This window comes from Strix uralensis, chromosome 28 (assembly GCF_047716275.1).
Source record: "Strix uralensis isolate ZFMK-TIS-50842 chromosome 28, bStrUra1, whole genome shotgun sequence".
Taxonomy (NCBI): Eukaryota; Metazoa; Chordata; class Aves; order Strigiformes; family Strigidae; genus Strix; species Strix uralensis.
Genome location: NC_133999.1, coordinates 2,647,936 through 2,666,394, shown reverse-complemented (window position 1 = coordinate 2,666,394; position 18,459 = coordinate 2,647,936). Strand labels below are relative to the sequence as shown.

General features: G+C 65.3%; 3 protein-coding genes across 4 annotated transcripts; 1 reads left to right on the top strand and 2 right to left on the bottom strand.

Moving 5' to 3' along the window:
• Positions 1-518: 518 nt before the first annotated feature.
• Positions 519-8,559, bottom strand: PIWIL2 (piwi like RNA-mediated gene silencing 2). Its single transcript, XM_074852034.1, has 21 exons — positions 8,316-8,559; positions 8,142-8,235; positions 7,700-7,849; positions 7,491-7,601; positions 7,083-7,200; positions 6,824-6,948; positions 6,637-6,717; positions 6,181-6,294; positions 5,780-5,968; positions 5,568-5,652; positions 5,344-5,430; positions 5,032-5,172; positions 4,829-4,942; positions 4,277-4,465; positions 4,058-4,159; positions 3,840-3,959; positions 3,525-3,613; positions 3,154-3,259; positions 2,277-2,530; positions 2,056-2,163; positions 519-1,555 (listed from the first exon to the last, which is right to left on the bottom strand). Exons 1-21 carry the CDS (start codon positions 8,557-8,559, stop codon positions 1,399-1,401), a joined length of 2,778 nt encoding a protein of 925 aa, XP_074708135.1. The 3' UTR covers positions 519-1,398.
• A 941-nt stretch (positions 8,560-9,500) lies between these two features.
• On the bottom strand, positions 9,501-12,843 carry POLR3D (RNA polymerase III subunit D). Of its 2 annotated transcripts, none has more exons than XM_074852263.1 (9): positions 12,768-12,843; positions 11,907-12,084; positions 11,597-11,640; positions 11,125-11,276; positions 10,898-11,025; positions 10,650-10,821; positions 10,310-10,563; positions 10,072-10,224; positions 9,501-9,852 (listed from the first exon to the last, which is right to left on the bottom strand). In XM_074852263.1, exons 2-9 carry the CDS (start codon positions 12,069-12,071, stop codon positions 9,730-9,732), a joined length of 1,191 nt encoding a protein of 396 aa, XP_074708364.1. In that variant the 5' UTR covers positions 12,072-12,084; positions 12,768-12,843; the 3' UTR covers positions 9,501-9,729. The 2 variants fall into 2 exon arrangements, with proteins under 2 accessions (XP_074708364.1, XP_074708366.1); XM_074852265.1 differs by having other exon boundaries at positions 11,907-12,088; positions 12,768-12,788.
• Positions 12,844-13,591: 748 nt separating this feature from the next.
• Positions 13,592-18,340, top strand: PHYHIP (phytanoyl-CoA 2-hydroxylase interacting protein). Its single transcript, XM_074852079.1, has 5 exons — positions 13,592-13,895; positions 15,196-15,379; positions 16,114-16,288; positions 16,517-16,634; positions 16,799-18,340. Exons 2-5 carry the CDS (start codon positions 15,215-15,217, stop codon positions 17,331-17,333), a joined length of 993 nt encoding a protein of 330 aa, XP_074708180.1. The 5' UTR covers positions 13,592-13,895; positions 15,196-15,214; the 3' UTR covers positions 17,334-18,340.
• Positions 18,341-18,459: the final 119 nt, after the last annotated feature.

The following is an 18,459-nucleotide window of genomic DNA, read 5'->3' as shown; positions in this document are numbered from 1 at the left end:
CCCAAGCACTTTTGGGGTCATGGGGTACCCCATAGACCCCTTACAGGGGCACAGGGCACCCTCCAGACCCCCCCAAGCACTTTTTGGGGGCACAGGGCACCCCATGGACACCCCCTGGCCATCCCTCAGGGGTACAGGGCACCGCACAGACCCCCCCCAGGCCCCCCTTGGGGGCACAGGACACCCCCCAGACCCCTCCCAAGGGGACAACCGAGCAGCCCCCCCCCCCCCCCCCACTTTGGCCCCAGGCGCTCAGGGCCAAGCTTCACCCTGCGCCAAAACACGGGCCAAGGCTGCCAAAGTCCGCGGGGGCCGGCGCATAAAAGGGGAGAAAAGCTGCTCTCGGCGAGGGTGAATGATTAACCCAGGGCCCAAAGGCCACGGTGAAGGGCTCTGCTCCTGCCTGCCAGGCTCCCTGCCTGTCCCTGCCCGTCCCCTCCATCCTGGGACCCCCCCAGGGAAGAGGGTTGGGGGGCTCAGTCCCCAGGAGCGCCCAGCCCGCACGGAGAGGGAGCAGCTGCCAGCAACGCTTTTATTGAAGTGAACTGAAAACAACAGTTACAGCCAAAAAAAAATAAGTCTTAAATATTAATTTTCAACTTTTTGGCATAAAAAGGGCGGCGGGAGGCTCCCGCTGTGGCCCCAAGCCCTGCTGGTGTTCGCACAAGGGGCGGGTTGGGGGCACGCTGAGGTGAAATCCAGATGATTTGGGGGATGCGCTTGCAGCGCCCCCGACGCCTTCAAAGGTCTCCGGTAGCTCTTGGACCACGGCAAAAAACCACCTGGAATCGCTGAAAACTCAAAACACACGCTTTTCTCTGGGGAGAGCGACCCGCTCTCCTACCAGCCCAACAGAGGAATAATAAAAATTAAAAAATAATAAAAACTTCTCCTTAGAAAAACTGACTTTTTAAGGACGTGACAACCAGCCAAACCGGCGCTGGGTTTATTCAACAAGAGCTCGGAAAAGCAAAGTAAAGATTTTAAACCGGCGGCTGCCTCGATGGCAACGCGAGAGATTGGGGGGGGGGGAAAAAATACCAGAAATCTTTGGGTTTTTTGCATCCAACACCTGCCCGGCGCAGGGGGACGGGCAGGGACGAGCTGCAGCCTGCGCTGTGGGAGCAGCGTCACCTCTGGGGCTTGTTTCCTCCGACCCTTTTACTGGGAGGACTGGAACGCAGTGGGCAGAGGCTGGTGGCCCCGCAGCAGCGGGTTCAGGATGGATCCTGAGAGCCCACAGCTCTGAGCACCCTTTTAAAACAACGTGAAGCCGAGAAACTGTGTAGAAATAATTTTTTTTTAAAAAAAAGACTTAAGGAAAGGCAGCGCTCCTTTGCAGGAGGCTTAACGGTGGCAACTGGCGGAGCTGGACCCCAACCAGCCCTTCCTCCCCGGCTAGAGGAAGAAGAGTTTGTCGCGGAGCTGGGCGCTGGGCTCGTGGTGCAGGACCTGCCCCGAGAGAAACGCCAGCTTGTGCGCGTACTTGCACGGGGCAGGGACACGGATGGTGCCCGGCCAGTTCCAGTACAGGTGACAAAGCTTGAAAGTCAACCTGGGGACAGCGAGAGGAGAGGAGGGGGGCGATTAGTGCTCCCCAGCACCCCGGGGCTGGCAGGAGCGTGGCTTGAGGGGCCGCATCCTGCTCCCTAAGGCAGCGCAGGGCTCCGGCGGCGAGGCCAAACCCGCTCCCAGGGGTGGGTTTTTTTTTTCGTGATTCCACGAGCTAAAGGTCAGGCGCTGCCCGGGCGCTGATAACGCCTGATTGCACTAATTACCCGGGTGCTGTTTGAGCCCTGTTGGAACCCGCAGCACCGCGCCTGCGAGGCCGGCACTGGGCGACACAGATTTTTCTTTATCACGCTCACAGAGAGGAGGCGATTTGATCCACCTCCTCTCCGCCCCCACCCCGCCGCAGAGTCCTCCCAGCCACCCCAGTACGAAGAGCAGGTACCTACCACCCTCCCCGCTAACTCCAGCGGACTGTTTTGCGTGAAAAAACCCCAATTTGGGGGTCAGACACGGGGCCCCACGCTGCGGGGAGCCCGCCCTTACCTCTGCAGGTGCTCGCAGCTGAGGTTGGCCGTGTTCAGCACGCAGACGTAGCGCGTGGGGATACTGCAGCCCTGGCGCGAGCGATGGGCCAACAAAAAGAAATCCTGCCTGAAAAGGAGAAAAGAAAGTTGGGTTTTTTTGCACCCCCCATTATTCACTTATTTTTTGGCACAAAAGGTGGGTATTTTTGCACCCCAGGCAGCTTTCCCGCTGCCACTCACCAGTCGGAGCTGGTGACCGTGTGGTCGATGACGGTCCCCGGAGGAGGGGAGGCGAATTGCTCCGCGGACAGGGTGTAGAAATTGGTGCTGATTTGTTTCTGCACCACCATCACCACCATGCTGGGCTGGTAGTTCTCGAAAGCGTCGAAGCATTTCTGCATCTGTGGGATCTCGTACTTGAGCACGGTGTTGAGCTGGCTATCAGACACGCCGTCCCTGTACACCGCTATCTTTTGGGGCAAGCAGTGGTTCATCTGGGGAAGCAGAAATTGGAAGAATTTTGTTGGTTTTTTCCCCTCACCGGGCACAGGATTGGTTGGTGGGGGGAGACACACGCCCTGGCAAGAAGCTCGGCCCGAGTCTCCAGAACAGATTTAAGGCAGGCTGCGAATTCAAGCCACGCTTAAAGCCCCTCCTAGACGCAGCAAATGTGTTTCAAAACAAGTTTTAGAAGGGCTGGCAGGGCAGAGAGAAGAGTTCGCACTAATCCTGCCCACGGACAAGCCTTCGGTGAGCAGCAAACCCCCAGCACCCGCGGAGGGATAGGTCCTGGCCCCCCCCTCCACGCTGCTTTTCTCACGCTGGGGACACGGGACAAGAGCCCAGGGCTCAGCAGTTCCACGCTGGTACCGAGCAGAGGCGTTAACGTGGCGCTTCCCCCGGCGCAAACAAATCCTCGAGGCGGGTTCGCACGTTCCCCAGATAAGGGCGAGCGGCTGCGGGCGCCGCATCCAGTCCAAAGGCTGCTGAGGATGTTTTGCTCGCTCGCACGCGCCGGGGTTGACAGGTTCAGGGTGGATTTTTCCCCGTTTTGAGCAGAGATTAAACCACGGGGAGGGTTGGTTTTTTTTTTTTTCCGGCGGGGTTTTGGCCTCACCTCGTGGAAGTGCTGGAGGGCATCGGCCAGGCAGAGGCGCAGGTTGTCGGCGATCTCCTGGTGGGGCATTTGGAAAACCACCCTGGAGTACCACTTGGTGAGGACGCTGGGGATGGAGCGGGGAGAAGCGTCAGGCAGCCCCCCGCTCTCTCCTCGCCACCCAAAATCCACCGAGCCGTTGCCACAACCCAAACCGACCCCGTTTCGGCGCTTTTCCCAGCAATACAGCACCACCCGCCATCAAGACGCCAGCACAGAGCTCGCCCAGCGCAGAAGGCATCAGCTTGGCCCCCCTCCTGAAAAAAACGGGACCCCCCCACGTCTCCCAGGGTGGGGTGGGAGGAAAATCTTCCCCCCCTGAGACCACGTACTGATTCATGCTGGCCACGAAGCCGATGACGGAGCGCGTCCCTCTGCTGGGGCCATGGTAGATGTCCATACCGATCACCATCAGATGTTTCTTGGGGAGGGGGAAAAAAAAAAAGGCAAGGGGGGGGCGGTTAGGGCAAAGTCAGACACCTCCAAGCTGCCCTGCTTGGATCCCTCCAGGTGCGAGGGGTGTTGCAGGCACAAAACAGAGACACCGCCCCCAATTCCAGGTGTTTCCTCCACATCCCCAGAGGGAAGGAAGCCCAAGTTGACACCCCGGAGGTCACAAATCGACGAGGGGTTTTTGCCCGCTTTACCAGGGGAATGTCGACCCCCCAGAGCTCGCCGCCCAGCTTGCAGTTCATCTGCAGCAGGACTTTCTGGACCACGCTTCTCATCTTGCCCGGCTGGCCAACGAGGGACTGAGCGTTGATGACCTGAGGGGGGGGGAAAACCAAAATAAATTAAAAAAATGCAGGGAAAAGCGAGGCCAGAGATGCCCACAGCTTCCCCTTCCGCTGAGCTCCTCGCCTACCTGGGAGGGCACCGGGGACTGCACGCAGCACAGCTTCTTGATGGCCCCGTACAAATCTTCCCGGTTGCTGGAGATGATGCACAGGAGAAGCTGCACCTTGTCCTGCGGGGAAGCAGAGCACCGGAGGGGGGATGCGTGGGGGTCTGAGAAGACCCCCCCAAACTGCCCAGCCCTCCCCAGCAGCCACATTAACCCCCGCCCCCGAGTCCCTCTCCTCACCTCACTACCCAAAACGCTTCGGATTGTCTTGGCGTAGGTCTCGATGCGATCATCCTTCAGCTCCACCAAGGCGGGCTGGCCGACGCGCATGCCGATGGGGCCGCAGACGTTCTCCATGGTGGCCACCAAATCCTTCACCAGGTCCTGCAGGCGCTTGGGGTAAACCAGCAACCAGTAATTCATGGCGATCTAAGAGAGAGGGGAGGACAACCCTCGCCTCGGGGCCGGGGCTGCCCAACCACGCGGCTCCCAGCCCCGCAGCGCAGCGGGAAATTTGGGGAAGTGGCCCAAAAGGAACCCAAAGGGCACAGAACAACATCCGATTCGTGCATTCTGGAAGATTTCAGGCACTCCGGGAGGAGGTGGGGAAGCAGGCACCGTGGCCACGTACCTCTAACCTCCTCAGGAAAAACAGGCTGAAGCATAAAGCCAACGTAAATATGGGTTTTAGCTCGAACAAGCTCAGGCGGGAGCGGGGTGCCAGCACTAAGCAAACCCATCCCAGTTTTCAAACAAGGGGATGTTGTTGCAACGGCCGAGCCGCGGGCTCACCGCCGAGATGGAGGCTTCTCGCGTCACCTCCTTGTTCCAGCTCAGGTCCTCGGCGGGGACAAAAGAGCTGTGCCGCAGGTTGATCCTCTCTGCGGGCAGGATTCGGCCCTGGGTCTGAACAGAGAAAAGAACCACGGTAGTTCCAGTGCTGCCCCGTTCCCGGGGAGGGGGAAACTCGGAGCTGAGCACCCCGCAGCCCCTACCCTGTGGATGTCTGGGTCCAGGCTGAGCCCCCAGCGCATCAGCTCCCGCGAGGCCTCGGGGCTGTCCCTGATCCTGCGCAGGAGGCTGGTGAGACGCGTGTAGTGCTGCTGGGGGCTCTGCAGCACCTCCCGCATCACGTCCTGCAGCGGGCGGGCACGGGAAGAGGCAGGTTGGGGAACGCCCCGGGTGGGATGTTGGGGAGCCTTTGAGCTCCCCCCCGCCTCGACAGCGGCTGGCTGGGGCTCAGCTCTTCAAACCGGGCAACACCAGCTGGGGTGAGCGGGGCCCAGCAGACGCAAACACGCTCTGACCTTGACTGTGCGACTGTCTCTCCTTAACTCGGGGAGGCCGGTCATGAAGGTGAGCTCCGGCACGAGCAGGACCATGTCCAGAGGACGCTGCAGGGACAGGGACAAGGTATCAGCACCCCAAGGGAGCTGCAAGCCTCTGCCCCACCAGCGACAGGGGCTGAAGGAGCTGAGAAAAAAACAGGGGGGTCTCATTTCCCTTCCCCAGCTCTCTGTGCCTGGCTCACCCTCCCCTCTGGCGTCTGTTTTTCCCTGGGCCTGTGGATGAGCAGCGGCTGGTCCAGCTCCCTGATGGTGATCCCGTAGGCTTTGCTGGAAAAAACAGCAGGAAATGACATCAGGAGAGACATTCCTGCTCCCCCACCGCATCAGAACCGGGCGTCAAGCCCTTCCCCACGGACAGACCCCCATCCCAAGGGATGTTCCACCCGGTCCCTACCTGTAGTAGTCCACGAAGGTGATCTCCTCGCCGCTGGCCAGGGTGAAACTGTCCCTCGGGGTCTTGTTCCAGTCGATGTCGTCGATGCGGTAGGTGCGGTTGTTGTAGCGGGTGATGACTGTGTTGCCCACCACCTGCTTGATGCACTCGTCCTGGAAGCTGTTGAGGCTTTGCTTGTAGATGGCGTGCCTGCGGCGGGGGGAGAGGGACAAGGAGAGGCTCAGGGTGATGCTCCCTGCCCATTCTACCCCCAAAATTAAATCCCTTTTGCCAAACAGCACCGGTGACCCGTGGCACTGCCCTCACCACGAGCCAGCCCCGGGCACGTGGCTGCTGGAAAACCACCCCCATCCCTAAAACCCCGCCGGGCTCCCGCAGTTTTTTTTTCCCCCTTCTCTTACATGAAGGTCAGGACAGAATCGCTGCGGATGACTTTGTGGATGGCGTCGACCAAGAGGAAGAGGCCGCCGTCCTTCTTCCGGATGCTGACAGAGTATCCCGGCCAAATCTGCAGCCTGTGCCCGGAGGTGGAAGATGCCCAACAGCTTCTGGGTTACAACCGGAGCCGCCCACACGGCGCTGCCAGAGGAACCGGGCAGCCGTCCCGCTCACCACAGAGCGCTCAAAACACACGGGGATTTATTTCCCAGCTGGCTGCCAGCTTTTAGCTAATAACCCCTGAATTGCACTGCAGAAAACAGGCGCTCTGAGGTCAGGCTAACCAGAGCTGGCCCAGAGAGCTGACCTGGCAAGGACTGCCCCATTTCCAGACTAGCGGGGGGACAGGGATGTCCCTGTCTCGCACCCACGTGCTTGGGCAGCAGCAGGAAAAAAAAAAAAACGTGTCCAGCACCCACCTGTGATGATGTAATATGGTGGCCTGGGCAGGTTCATAGAAATTTCTCCCAACAAGCTTCATATCTAAGATTCTCATCGCCCTAGAAAGGAAAATAAAAGCAGGACAGGCTCAGGCTTGGAGGGAGGAGGAGGAGGAGGGTCTTTTCTCCTCCCTGGAGCTCGGGGAGGGTCTCTGCTGTCTCTCACCTCCGGAAAACCACGTTGTAAAAGGGGATGCAGAGATCCGAGCTGGGCTCGAGGATTTTGGTTATCTGGATGGTGATGGTGATCTCCTCCCCATCGCTCCTACTCTGAGCCTTCACACTGACCTGCTGCGGGGCGAGAGGGATGTCCTACCCGGCACGTGGGGTGGAGAAACCCGGAGAGGGGGGGGCATCCCTGCACCCCCAAATCGGCTAGAACAGAGCCCCTGCCCCTGGGGCGGATGGCATCGCTCCCCCCTTACCTGGGGGAGCAGGATGGGCAGGTAGAGGATGGAGCCATCGAACGCCGTCACGTCCCCCGTCAGTGCCCGGTGCTCCTTCAGCATGGCGAAGCGCACGTTCCTACACTCCACCTCGGGGCTGCCGGAGACACCGGGATGCTGCCGCCGCTGGCAACTCCTCCGTCTTTTAACCCTCCCCTGCCTCCCCCCAGCCAGACCCTGCTCAGGACCCCAAACCCCCCCGCCCCGTCCCGAGGGGGAAAAGCCAGAGCTCCTTTGCTTTGCTGCCCACAGGCGCCGTGGCCGTGCCGGCCGCTCCATCTAGTGGCTACTGGGATGGAGGGAGAGACACGGAGGGCTCTGCCCCGGGGACACCCCCCCTTCGAGGTGCTGCGGGGGTACCCCAGCCCCCCGTACCCACACCGATACCTGAAGGCGACGTGGTACTGGTAGACGGCTTCGTTCTGGCAGTGGATTTTGACCGAGTTCAGCCCCAGGGGTACGGAGGTTCCCTTGGCCACCGGCTTTGTCCCCAGTGCCCTAGAAAAGACGGGGCAGAGGCAAAGTGGCCAGCCGTGACCCCAGTTGGCGCTCAGACACCAAAATATGGGGCTGGAACTCGCCGACGCTTTGCTTACGGTCTGCTGGCAGCCAGGGGGGTCCCTGGGGTGGGCGCGGGCGGCGAGGAGGGCTGGGATCCCAGTGGGTGCAGGCTGGGCGCAGCAGGCACGGTGGCGTCTCTCCCGGGGGGGCTGGCCAGGGCGTCCCCTCTGCCTCGCCACAGGATCCTGCGTCCCCAGCGTGGGCAGAGGTGAGCCCCGGGGACACGCCGGTGGCATTACCGGGGTGCAAACCCCCAGCCATGGCCCTCCCCGCCACCCCCCCGGTGCAACCCTCCCTCCACCAGCTGCCTCCCCCCACACAGCGGGTGCTGCTGCCTGGGGACACTCAAAACACCGATTTTTGGTGCCAAGCCAGCAGCAGCTCGGTCACACCAGCAGCATCACTTGAAGGACGCTTAAACCATCGAAAGGACTCGGGGTCAAGGCAGGAAGGGGGTCACGGGTGGGGGGGACTCACCGCCCGCGTGTGGGGAGTGCCGCCACGTCCGCCACCCCCTCATCATCCTCCACCGCCGCGCTGGGCCGTGCCAGAGCCCTGACCACGCCGCGGCCTGTGGGAAGGAGAGGCCACGGTGGTGGAGGGGCCAGGCCGGGCGCCCCCCAGCCCCCCTCCCCGGGCACAACCACCTACCGAGGGACCAGTTCCCCGTCTCCAGAGAGGGGCAGGGCCGCTCGCCAAGGCCTAGGCCGCAGAGCAGGGTGGAGAGCGGCACCAGGGAGGGCTGGGGCTCGGGCGGGCTGGGCTGGGCCGGGCGCTGAGCGCGGCCTGGCAGCCCCTGCAGCCTGCCCGGGGGAGCAGCGGCTGGGCCGGGACCGGGGATACGCCCGGGCGGGTGCAAGGGCCGGGGGCGCTGCAAGGGCCGGGGCCGCTCCATGGCCGCCCCGTCGAGGCCGCTCCCTCACCGCCGAGCACGCCGTCGCCGCCACACTGCGCAGGCGCGGCCCCGCCCCCGCCCCTCATTGGGCAGCGCCGTGGCCACGCCCCCTTTTCGCGTGCGGTGGGCTTCAGCACCGCGGACAGCGCGCGGAGGGGGCGTGGCCGGGGCAGGAGGGGGCGTGGCCGGGGCAGGAGGGGGCGTGGCCGGGGCAGGAGGGGGCGTGGCCGGGGCAGCAGCGGGGGCAGCTGCCATGGGGCTGGGGGGGGAGAATAAATGCAAAGGGGCGGGGGGAGTGGGGGGAGCAACAGCAAAGAGGCAAGTGCAGCCCCAGCCCCGCTCTGCACAGGCCATCGGGGCTTCCCTGCCCCCCGCGGGGGCACGCAGGGAGGTGGGTCCACGATGGCAGGTGGTTGGGTGATGCGTGTCCCCCCCCGCCTCAAGACACGCAGCCTCCTGGGCTGTGGTGGGGGCCACTCATTAGCCCCCCGCCCCGCACTGTGCTGCAGCGTGGCTCGGGGACCCCAGGGCCAACGCTGGTCCCCCAGAGGGTCCTACCTGCCCTGCCACCTGGGCACGGAGCCCCCCGGGGTGATCCCCCCCCCAGGCACAGCCCTGGGCTGGGGTGGGGGGAGAGGCTGCGGTTCTGCCCACTGAGCCCTGGCACAGCGCAGGGGGCCCCCCCCAGCTCTCCCAAGCCAGCACCGAGCCCAGGGGACAAGGGGTTGGCGGTGGCACGGCGGAGGGCACAGGAGGAGATGGAGCAGCGAAAAAAAAACGTTTTTATTCCATATTTCTCCCCCCAAGGCGCATGTCCTGCTCTCCCCAGCATGTGTGCGGCTGCTGGAGAGGCTGGGACACACACACCCCCCCACACACGGTCCCACACAGCCAGAAATCTGCAAGATGGGGGTGGCCACAGCCTCTGCCTGTTTGGCACAGGGAGGGGGGACAGAACAGAACCCCCCAACCCCGCTGCTGCTCTGCTGCAGGGCTGGGAAGGAGGTAGGAGCCAGCCCTGCACCCACACCTGCAGAAGACACCTCTCTGTGTCCCCAAAGGCAAGGCTGGAGGGGCTGAGGGCAGAGCTCGGGGGGCTGCAGGGTCCCCAAGAAGTGCAGGGACTGTCCCCACAGGCTGTGGGGGCAGGGGCTGGGCCCCCCCCCCGGGCTACCGGTGCCGGTGCTCCAGCAGAGCCTCGAAGTCCGGGGAACACACCAGCTTGTGCTTCACGTGGCCCAGGACGATCATCTCGCCCGTCCGGTTGTCCCCAACGCCGACGGACACCAGCTCCTTTTTCCAGAGGGAAAAAATGCCTGTGAGCAGCCCCCTCCCACGGGAAACCCCGTAACCGTGGTGGGAGAGGGGCCGAGGTCCCCTCCTGGGGACGAGAGCAGGATCCTTCCCCACCACAACGCGCTGCCCAGCTCACCCGGGGCCAGCGTGACCCCACCAGGGACCATCTTGGGGTGCAGCCCCACAACTTAGGTCCCCAGTGCACCCCCCCGATACCTGCAGGAAGGAGCAGGGGGTCCCCATGGTCACGTCCAGCGTCACCTTGCCCAGCACGAGCTGTACCTTCCCCGACTTGCGGATGAGCAGTTTCCCCACCTGCCCCTCGGGGAGGTCGGCCAGGGTACAGATATTCTCCGCCTGCTTCGCCTCCTGCCGGGGGACACCGCGGGATTTGGGGACACACACACACACATCAGCACGCTGTCCCCCATTCCCCTCCACACCCAGCCCTTACCTGGCTCTTCTCCTGCTTCACCACGACCATTTGTCCTTCCTCGTTTTGCAGCTCCGTTTTGATGGGTTTGGTGTCCTGGGTGGGCGGCTGCCCGGGTAGCGTGTCGGGCAGCTGCAGGAAGAGCAGCTCCTCCTCCGCCGACAAGCTCAGCCGCTGCAGCAGCTCGGCCACCGAGACATCCCGGGGAAAACCAGGGGGTCCCTTGGTTTGTGCCGGCTTAGCTGGGGGGTCCTCATCACACGGTTCTTCTTTTACTGGTGAGAAGCAGCGGGGTGGGCACAGGGAGGGTGGGCAGCCCCACCAGCCCCTCCCCACCGGGATCCCCCCGCCCCCAGCGCACCTTTCACCGCCGGCGGGTCCAGCTCCATCTTCTCCTCCTTGGGGACGGGCAGCCAGGGCTGGGAGTCCTCCTGCTCTGTTGCCTCCTCCTTGAAGAGCCAGCCCGAGTGGGCCAGCGGCAGCTGCACCGGCTTGTTACGGATGTCGTTCTTCAGCCCCGGGTCATCGAGGAACTGCGGGGATGGGAGAGGGGACGCTCAGCGCCGGCCCGGTAGCACCAAAGCCACCCCCCACCTCGGCCTCACTCACATCATCCTTCTGCAGCATCCGTAGGATTTGCTTCGTCTCCTCGTCCGTCTCCCTCTTCTCCTTCTTGATGTTGATGATGTGGGAAGGGCCGAAGTCTGACATATCCACTGTCTTGTCCCAGGAGCCTGCTGGGGAGAGGGGAGCAGCCCCGGGGTGAGCCCTGACTCAGACGGGACAGCCCCGAGACACCCCCACAGGGAAAGTGGGGGGGGGGCAGCTCCTGTTACCTTTCTTCTTCATCATTTCAGCAGGGCCCTGCTCGAAGATGGAGTGGGACTGGATAACCTCGGGTCGGCCACGGCCACGGCCGTGCCCATCGCGCTGCCGGTCCCGGTCCCGCTCCTTCTTCTCCTTCTTGACAGTGACGTCCTCTCGGGGCCTGGGGAGCGGGGAGGTGGCCTGTCCCCCTCACCCCTGTCCCCTGCCACCCTCACCCCTGTCCCCTGTCCCCTTCACCCCGTCACCCTCACCCCTGTCCCTCTCACCCCTGTCCCTTGTCCCCCTCACCCCTGTCCCCTGCCACCCTCACCCCTGTCCCCTGCCACCCTCACCCCGTCACCCTCACCCCTGTCCCCCGCCACCCCCTGGGCAGCGGGTTCCCTTCTCACGACATGTTTTGCCCCCCAAGACCCCAACGTGCAGGTACCCACTGGCAAAACCGCTTCCACACCCCACAAAAACGCTTACGAGGCCACTTACTCTTCCTTGATCTTCCTGCTAATTATGTTGGGGGTGAAGGTTTTCTGCAAACGAGAGCAGAGGGACAAGTCACTGCACGAGCCGAGATAAGCAACAGAAACCAAACTGGCCGCAGGGCGGGAGGAGGTGGCTGGGGACCCGGCCACGTCCCGCACGGACCAGCTCCCCGAAACCCCACGTGCTGCCGCTCCTGGGGTCCCTCCTACACCGTGAGGGTCCCCAAAAGCCCCCATACCCCAAGCGGTGGGGTAGGACATGGGGTCACCCTGAAAAGGTCAGTTTTGGGGGAGCCTCCCCCCCACGCACTCACCTTCTTTACCCCACCCAGGGTGAGGTCTCGGGAGCGGATGGAAGGCAAGCGCCCCGGGGTGAGGGGGGGGGCGGCCGGGCGCCTCCCGAGCAGCCCCCGTGTCCCGGGGAGCCCCGGCCGCAGGCTGCCCGGTGAGCCGGTGTCACCCGAGCCCCCCTCCGCCATCCTCGGCCTGGCCCTGCCTGGGGAGGGGGACACACGGTCAAGGACACTCAGCCCAGCGCCCTGCACAGGGGGCTCAGCCCCCCCCCCCCCCCCCCCAAACAGGGTCCACTTGTGCGCCCCACCCCAGAGTGCTCACCCTCCGATATGCACCCCCCAGGACCCACTTGCACCCCCCTTCCCAGGGGGTCACCCCCTCCCGCACCCCCAAACAGGGTCCGTTCACACCTCCTTCCCCAGTGGGCTCCCCCCCCTAAACAGGACTCATCCACACCCCCCTCCCCAGGGGACTCACCCCCCCCCCCCCCGCACCCCCAACCAGGGTCCGTTCACACTCCCCTCCCCGGGGGGCTCCCCCCCCATACACCCCCAAACAGGGCTCACTCGTACCCCCTTCTCCAGGGGGCTCAGCACCTCCCCCCCCCGGACCCACTCGCACCCCCCTCCCCATATGCTCACCCCCCCATACACCCCCCAACAGGACCCACTCGCACGCCCCCCCCATACACCCCCCAACAGGACCCACTCGCACGCCCCTCCCCGGGGGCTCACCCCCGCCATACACCCCCAAAACCGAGGCCCCCTCGCGCTCCCCTCCCCAGGGCGCTCAGACCCCTACGTACGTCCCCCCCCGAACCCACTCGCCCCCCACTTCGGGCCGCTCCCCCCCCGCACCCCCCCGCCACGCCACCCCTTAACCTGCCCAGGCAGCCACCGGCTCGCCGCCGCACTGCGCATGCGTGCACTGCGACCCCCGCGATCTTCCCGGAAGGACGCCGTTGCCGCCATCTTACTTGAGGGCGCGCGGGCGCCCTCCGACGATCCGCCATCTTTGTGCTTGGCACTGCCCGGCCCCATGCGGAAGGTGGCGGCGCCATCTTTGTGGCGGGCAATGCCCGGCCTTTGCGACTGGGCACAGTGGGCAGTGCGGGGGGGGGGGCACTGGGAAAAGTGGGGTCACTCGCCCCTTCATTTGAACTCCCCCCGCTGCCTGGGCTGCAGCCACCCCCCCAGGGTCCCCTCCAGCTGGGGGGGGACACAACGAGGCCACAGCCCCACGGGAAAGCGCGCGTGGGCACCGCACACGGGGTGTTGGGGGGCAGTGAGATATTTTTGGGGTGCTCGCCCCCCACCCAAAAAATTCTTTCCCACCCCCAGACAAGGGTGTGTCCCACATCACCAGCAACAAGCCACCAAGCCCCCCCACCCCACCCCGGGCTTTGCACCCACATTTCCCACGGGGGTCCCCGCGGGGGTGCCAGCATCCCCCCTGCAGCCAGTGCACCCCATTTGGAGGGATAAGGGGGTTGTTCCACCCCCCCCCCCCTCTCACCACCCAGACCCCAAAATGGGGGGGCTCGGGCAGGAGCTACCCACCACCCCACCCACGAGCTGCCCCCACCGCCACCCACCCCCTGGCAGGCAGCAGCAGGCAGGAGCCGCGCTGCCTCCATCACCTGACGCCGCACACAACCCGCCACCCGATTGGCAGAAACAGCCGTTTTTTTTTTTTTTTTTCCTCCCCCCTTCTCCGAGCCGCTTAGATATATATTTTTCCTTTTTTTTTTTTTTTTTAATTATTTTTTTTTTTTTTTTATTCCCTCCTCTGGAGGGTGTTTGCTATTTCCGAGCTGGCTGGGAGGATCCCAGTCGCAGCAGCCGCAGGCAGCAGCGCGGCATCGCCGGGTACCGCGTTCTCACCGGCATCTTCCCCCCTTCCCGCTCTTGGCCCCACCGGGGCTGCCTGCCCTGCCTTGCCCTGCCTTGCCTTGCCCTGCTGCCCCCCCAGCATCCCACCGCCCCCCGGCAGCCCCCCGGCACGGCCAGGTAAGGGCCTCACCGGCGTCGTGCTACGGGCAACTGGGAGCCTTCAACCTCCCAAATGGCATCTGCTCAGGGTTGGTTTGGGGGGGGGGGACACGGGGTGCATGGGGACACGGGGGACAGCCACCACCTGGCTGCGAAGCTCCCGGCGCAGGACGAAGCCCCTGTGCCAACGCCGGGCACGGGGACGGAGCAGCGGGCTGGCACGTTGTCCCCAAAGCGGTGACCTTCTGCTCCGCCCGAGGGTGATGAGGATGGACGGGGCGGAGGGGGGGGTGCACGTGCGGTGACACCCGGCTTGTGGGGGGGCTACCTGTCCCTGGGGTGCCTGGGGGGGAGGCTGGGGGTGCGCGGTGCAGCTCGCCGCAGGGCTGCGGGGGCAAGCGAGCGCCCTGCCGTGGGTTGCCGGCGTGTGCTGCGCTTGCCCGCTGGCACCCCTGGCTCTGCGCACACGCCGGGGGGGGGCCACTCGTGACCGTGGGTGGCCACGGGAGCGTGCCCACGCGTGGGGTGGATGTGCCCGGCGGTGTTTGCACCAGCACGGCAGTGGTGGTTGGGATGGGGGGGGGGGGGGGCGTGGGTGTGCGAGCCACCCCCGAGTGTGGGTGCGTGGCCGGGTGGGGGGCGGTGGGTGCGTTGGGTGCCCGCCGTGGCCACCGCTGCTCCTTGCAGGGCTTACACTAGCCCTGGGGACCTGTATCAGCGTGCAGGGTGGGGGGGCACCCCCCTACCCCCTCCCGCACCTCCTCAGCGGGAGGATGCCCCCGACGTGCGTCCCCCACCCAGGGGTGCGGAGCCCCCCCACGCACCCACCCGGCAGAGCGGCTTCCCACGGCCCCCCCGGCCACGGGGAAACTGAGGCACAGGCCAGGGCAAAGGCGGATCCAGCTGTTCCCGTGCCAGCCGCCTGCGTGCAACCCTCCCCTCTCCCAGCACTCCCTCCGCTCCCCTTGTTTTTCTTTCCCCACCCGGTGTTGAGCAAACCCCGAAACACCCGCTGGCGGGGAGCCGGGGCCCCGCGGCACCCCGGGGAGGTGGGGGGGGTTGTGGGGGGGGGGGGAGCTGCTTCCCGAACGGGCTTGTTCCCTGCTTCCCGCTGCCTGCTCCTGCCTGCGTTGCCTATTCCTGGCTGCCGGCCGCTTTTCCACCCCGGTGCCATCTGCTCCGCCGCGGGGGCCACCGGCGCGGGCGGTTGGTTGCCCGCCTGGCAGCTGCCACCGTGGGCAGCGGGCACCCCCGCCGTGCTCAGCAAGCCCCCCCTACGCCCCCCCCCCTTCCCCCCAAACCCCTGCTCTGCCCGCAGGAGCTCAGCCCCTCCGGCCATGGAGCTGCTTTCCACCCCCAAAAATATCGAAATCAACAACATCACCTGCGATTCTTTCCGTATCTCCTGGGCCATGGAGAAGGGCGACCTGGAGAGGGTCACCCACTACTTCATCGACCTCAACAAGAAGGAGAACAAGAACTCCAACAAGTTCAAGCACCGGGTGAGCCGGGGGCCGAGGGGGGGGATGCGGGACCCCCCATCCGGGGAGAGGAGAGAGGGTTTTTAGGGGAGAAAACAGGGTTATACCCACTCCCACGCTGGTTAGGGGCCAAATTCCCCTGTGGGACACAGCTGGCGGAGGGGACCGGGATGGGGACCGGGGTGTGCCTGACCCCCCCCCCGAGCCCCCGCGGGGGAGCAGAGCCACAAACCGCTCACGCTCCCCCTCCCCTTGGATGCGAGTCACTAATTCAGGACGTTTTTAGCAGCGCGGTTGCCAGGGTGATGCTATTTAATGTTTAACATTATTTTTTTTCTCCTCCCCAATAATAAGGGGGGGGGGGGTGGGATTTTTTTTTTTTTTTTTCCCCTGTGTCTCCCGACTTCAGCATCCGCCGTTGCCACAGAAACGTCTCTGCACTGCGGTGCTGCTCGGTGGCCTATTGACACCGCGAGGTGCCACTGGGAGCGGGGGGTCCCCGAGACCCCTCGGGGGGGGTGTGGGGGGGGACACCCTGTGCCCTCCATCCCAGCAGCGGCTTTGCTGGGAGGTATTTGGGGCCCGTGCAGGCAGCTGGGGGAGGAGGGAGCTGGGCGGCGGGGGGACAGCGGGGGCTGCTGCTTTGGGGGTGTCAGGCCCTGCTGTGCCGTACCTGGGGGGTAGGGCAGGGATGTGGGGAAAGGGGTGGTGGGGACACACACCCCGTCCCGCCTGACCCTCGCCCCTTGGCACAGGATGTCCCCACCAAACTGGTGGCCAAAGCGGTGCCGCTGCCCATGACGGTGCGGGGCCACTGGTTCCTGAGCCCCCGCACCGAGTACAGCGTGGCCGTGCAGACGGCGGTGAAGCAAAGCGACGGCGAGTACCTGGTGTCCGGCTGGAGCGAGACGGTGGAGTTTTGCACCGGGGGTGAGCCTGGTGGTGGTGGTAGGGGGGGGAAGGCTGAGCCGCCGGGAACCGGGGGCCCCCCAGGAAACCGGGAGGACGGGGGCGATGCCGGGAGCTTGCACAAGCCGGGCCGGTTGGAGCGGCAGCTGATGAGTGGGAGGCGGGAGGCGCGGGGAAGCGGGGGCTGCGGGCGGGGATGGGCTGCCAGGGGGGATGGAGACGCCCTGATGTCCCCGTCCCCGTCCCCAGACTACGCCAAGGAGCACTTGGCCCAGCTGCAGGAGAAAGCCGAGCTGATCGCCGGCCGCATGCTGCGCTTCTCCGTCTTCTACCGCAACCAGCACAAGGAGTATTTCCAGCACGTCAGGTACCCGTCCCCCGTCCCCAATTTCCCACCCCGGGGCCACCCGGTCCTCGCCGGGGCGGTGTCCCCTGACCCTCTGTGTGTGTGTGTGTGTGTGTGTGTGTGTGTGTGTCCCTCCTCCTCCTCCTCCTCCTCCTTCTCCTCCTCGCCCCGGTCCCCGCGCGCAGGATGCACTGCGGGAACGTGATGAAACCGTCGCTGAAGGACAACAGCGGCAGCCACGGTTCGCCCACCAGCGGGATGCTGCACGGCATCTTCTTCAGCTGCAACACCGAATTCAACACCGGGCAGCCCCCCCAGGACTCGCCCTACGGTCGTTACCGTTTCCAGATCCCGGCTCAACGCCTCTTCAACCCCAACACCAACCTCTACTTCGCGGACTTCTACTGCATGTACACCGCCTACCACTACGTCGTCCTGGTTCTGGCACCCAAGGGTTCCTCGGGGGATCTCTTCTGCCGGGAGCGTCTACCCCAGCTGGACATTTCCTCCAACAAGTTCCTGACGTGCTGCGTGGAGGAGGGCGAGCTGGTGTACCGCCATGCCCAGGACAGCATCCTGGAGGTCATATACACCGAGCCGGTGGACCTCAGCCTCGGCGTGCTGGGGGAGATCAGCGGGCACCAGCTGATGAGCCTCTCCACCGCCAACGCCAAAAAGGACCCCAGCTGCAAGACGTGCAACATCAGCGTGGGGCGTTAAGGGTGGGACGCGGGCAGGGCCGGGGAGGGGGACGGGCGCCCGCCGCGGGGGCTTCTCCCACGGACGCTGCTGGGTGGAGGATCCGGCTGGGTGCGGGGGACCCGGCTGGTGGAAAGAGCGGCGTTGCCTGGGCCTCTGCCCGCTCCCGGAAGGAGCCGGCGGGACGCTCGCCCAGCGTGGAGGCAGAGCCCGCGCCGCGCTGCGCCCCGAGGGAGAAAGCCTTCGTCTCCTGGACTGGCCGACCAGCATCATCCTCGCTGGCGTGAGCCCCGCGCTCTGCCCTCCGCCGCGCGGCCGCTGCGGGACCCCCCTTCCTCCTCCGGCCTCCCCCGCATCCCCCACCTTGACCCCCCTCCCCACCCCACCGGCGGCGCAGCTCCTGGGGAGCCCCGGCCCTGCCAGCCGGGACTGGGGCTCCCCGCTTGACCCCGGGGGGGTTCTACGGAGAGGCTGGAAGCACCCCCCAACCCCTCACCCCGGTTTTTTGAACTGCTCCCCGGGGGTTTAGAGGGGTGCTGGGACAGGGGTCCCCCCCCAGCTCCCGCCGGCGCCGCTTCGGGGCTGCAAGTCGTGGTGCGCGTGTCCGCAGTGGTGTGGGGGGGGACGACGCGGTGTCCCCCCCCCCGTGTCGTGCAGCGCTGTGCCGTGTTCGCTCTCTGCTCTAGCCGTCGCTCTGCCGTCCAAATCCCCGGCCCCACGGCCCAGGAGGCAGCCGGAGGAGCTGGGGTGGGGGGGAACAGACCTGACACCCCCTCACCACCACCACCCCGTTCCCCCCGGCCCCCCCCCCCTCCTTTTGCTGCCCCCCGCATGAGCCGTCGGCAGCATGGCGCTTGCGTGCCGGCCCCCGCGGGCTGCTCGCTCCCCGTCTCTGTGTATCCGATGCACGCTGTAACGGTAGAAGAGAACAAACCCCCCCCCTCCCATCCCCCTGGCCCCCCACCACCCCACCCCGAGCATCCCTGTGCTGTGCTGGCGGTGTATCAATAAACTGTGTGCGGTCGCCATCGGCCGTGTCACGCGCCTCTGTCCCCCCCCCGATGGGACCCGGGGTGGTGGCTCCAGACCCCGATTCAGCTTAGGGAGGGGCAGGGGGGGGATAGGGCTGGGGTGGGGGACAGGGTGG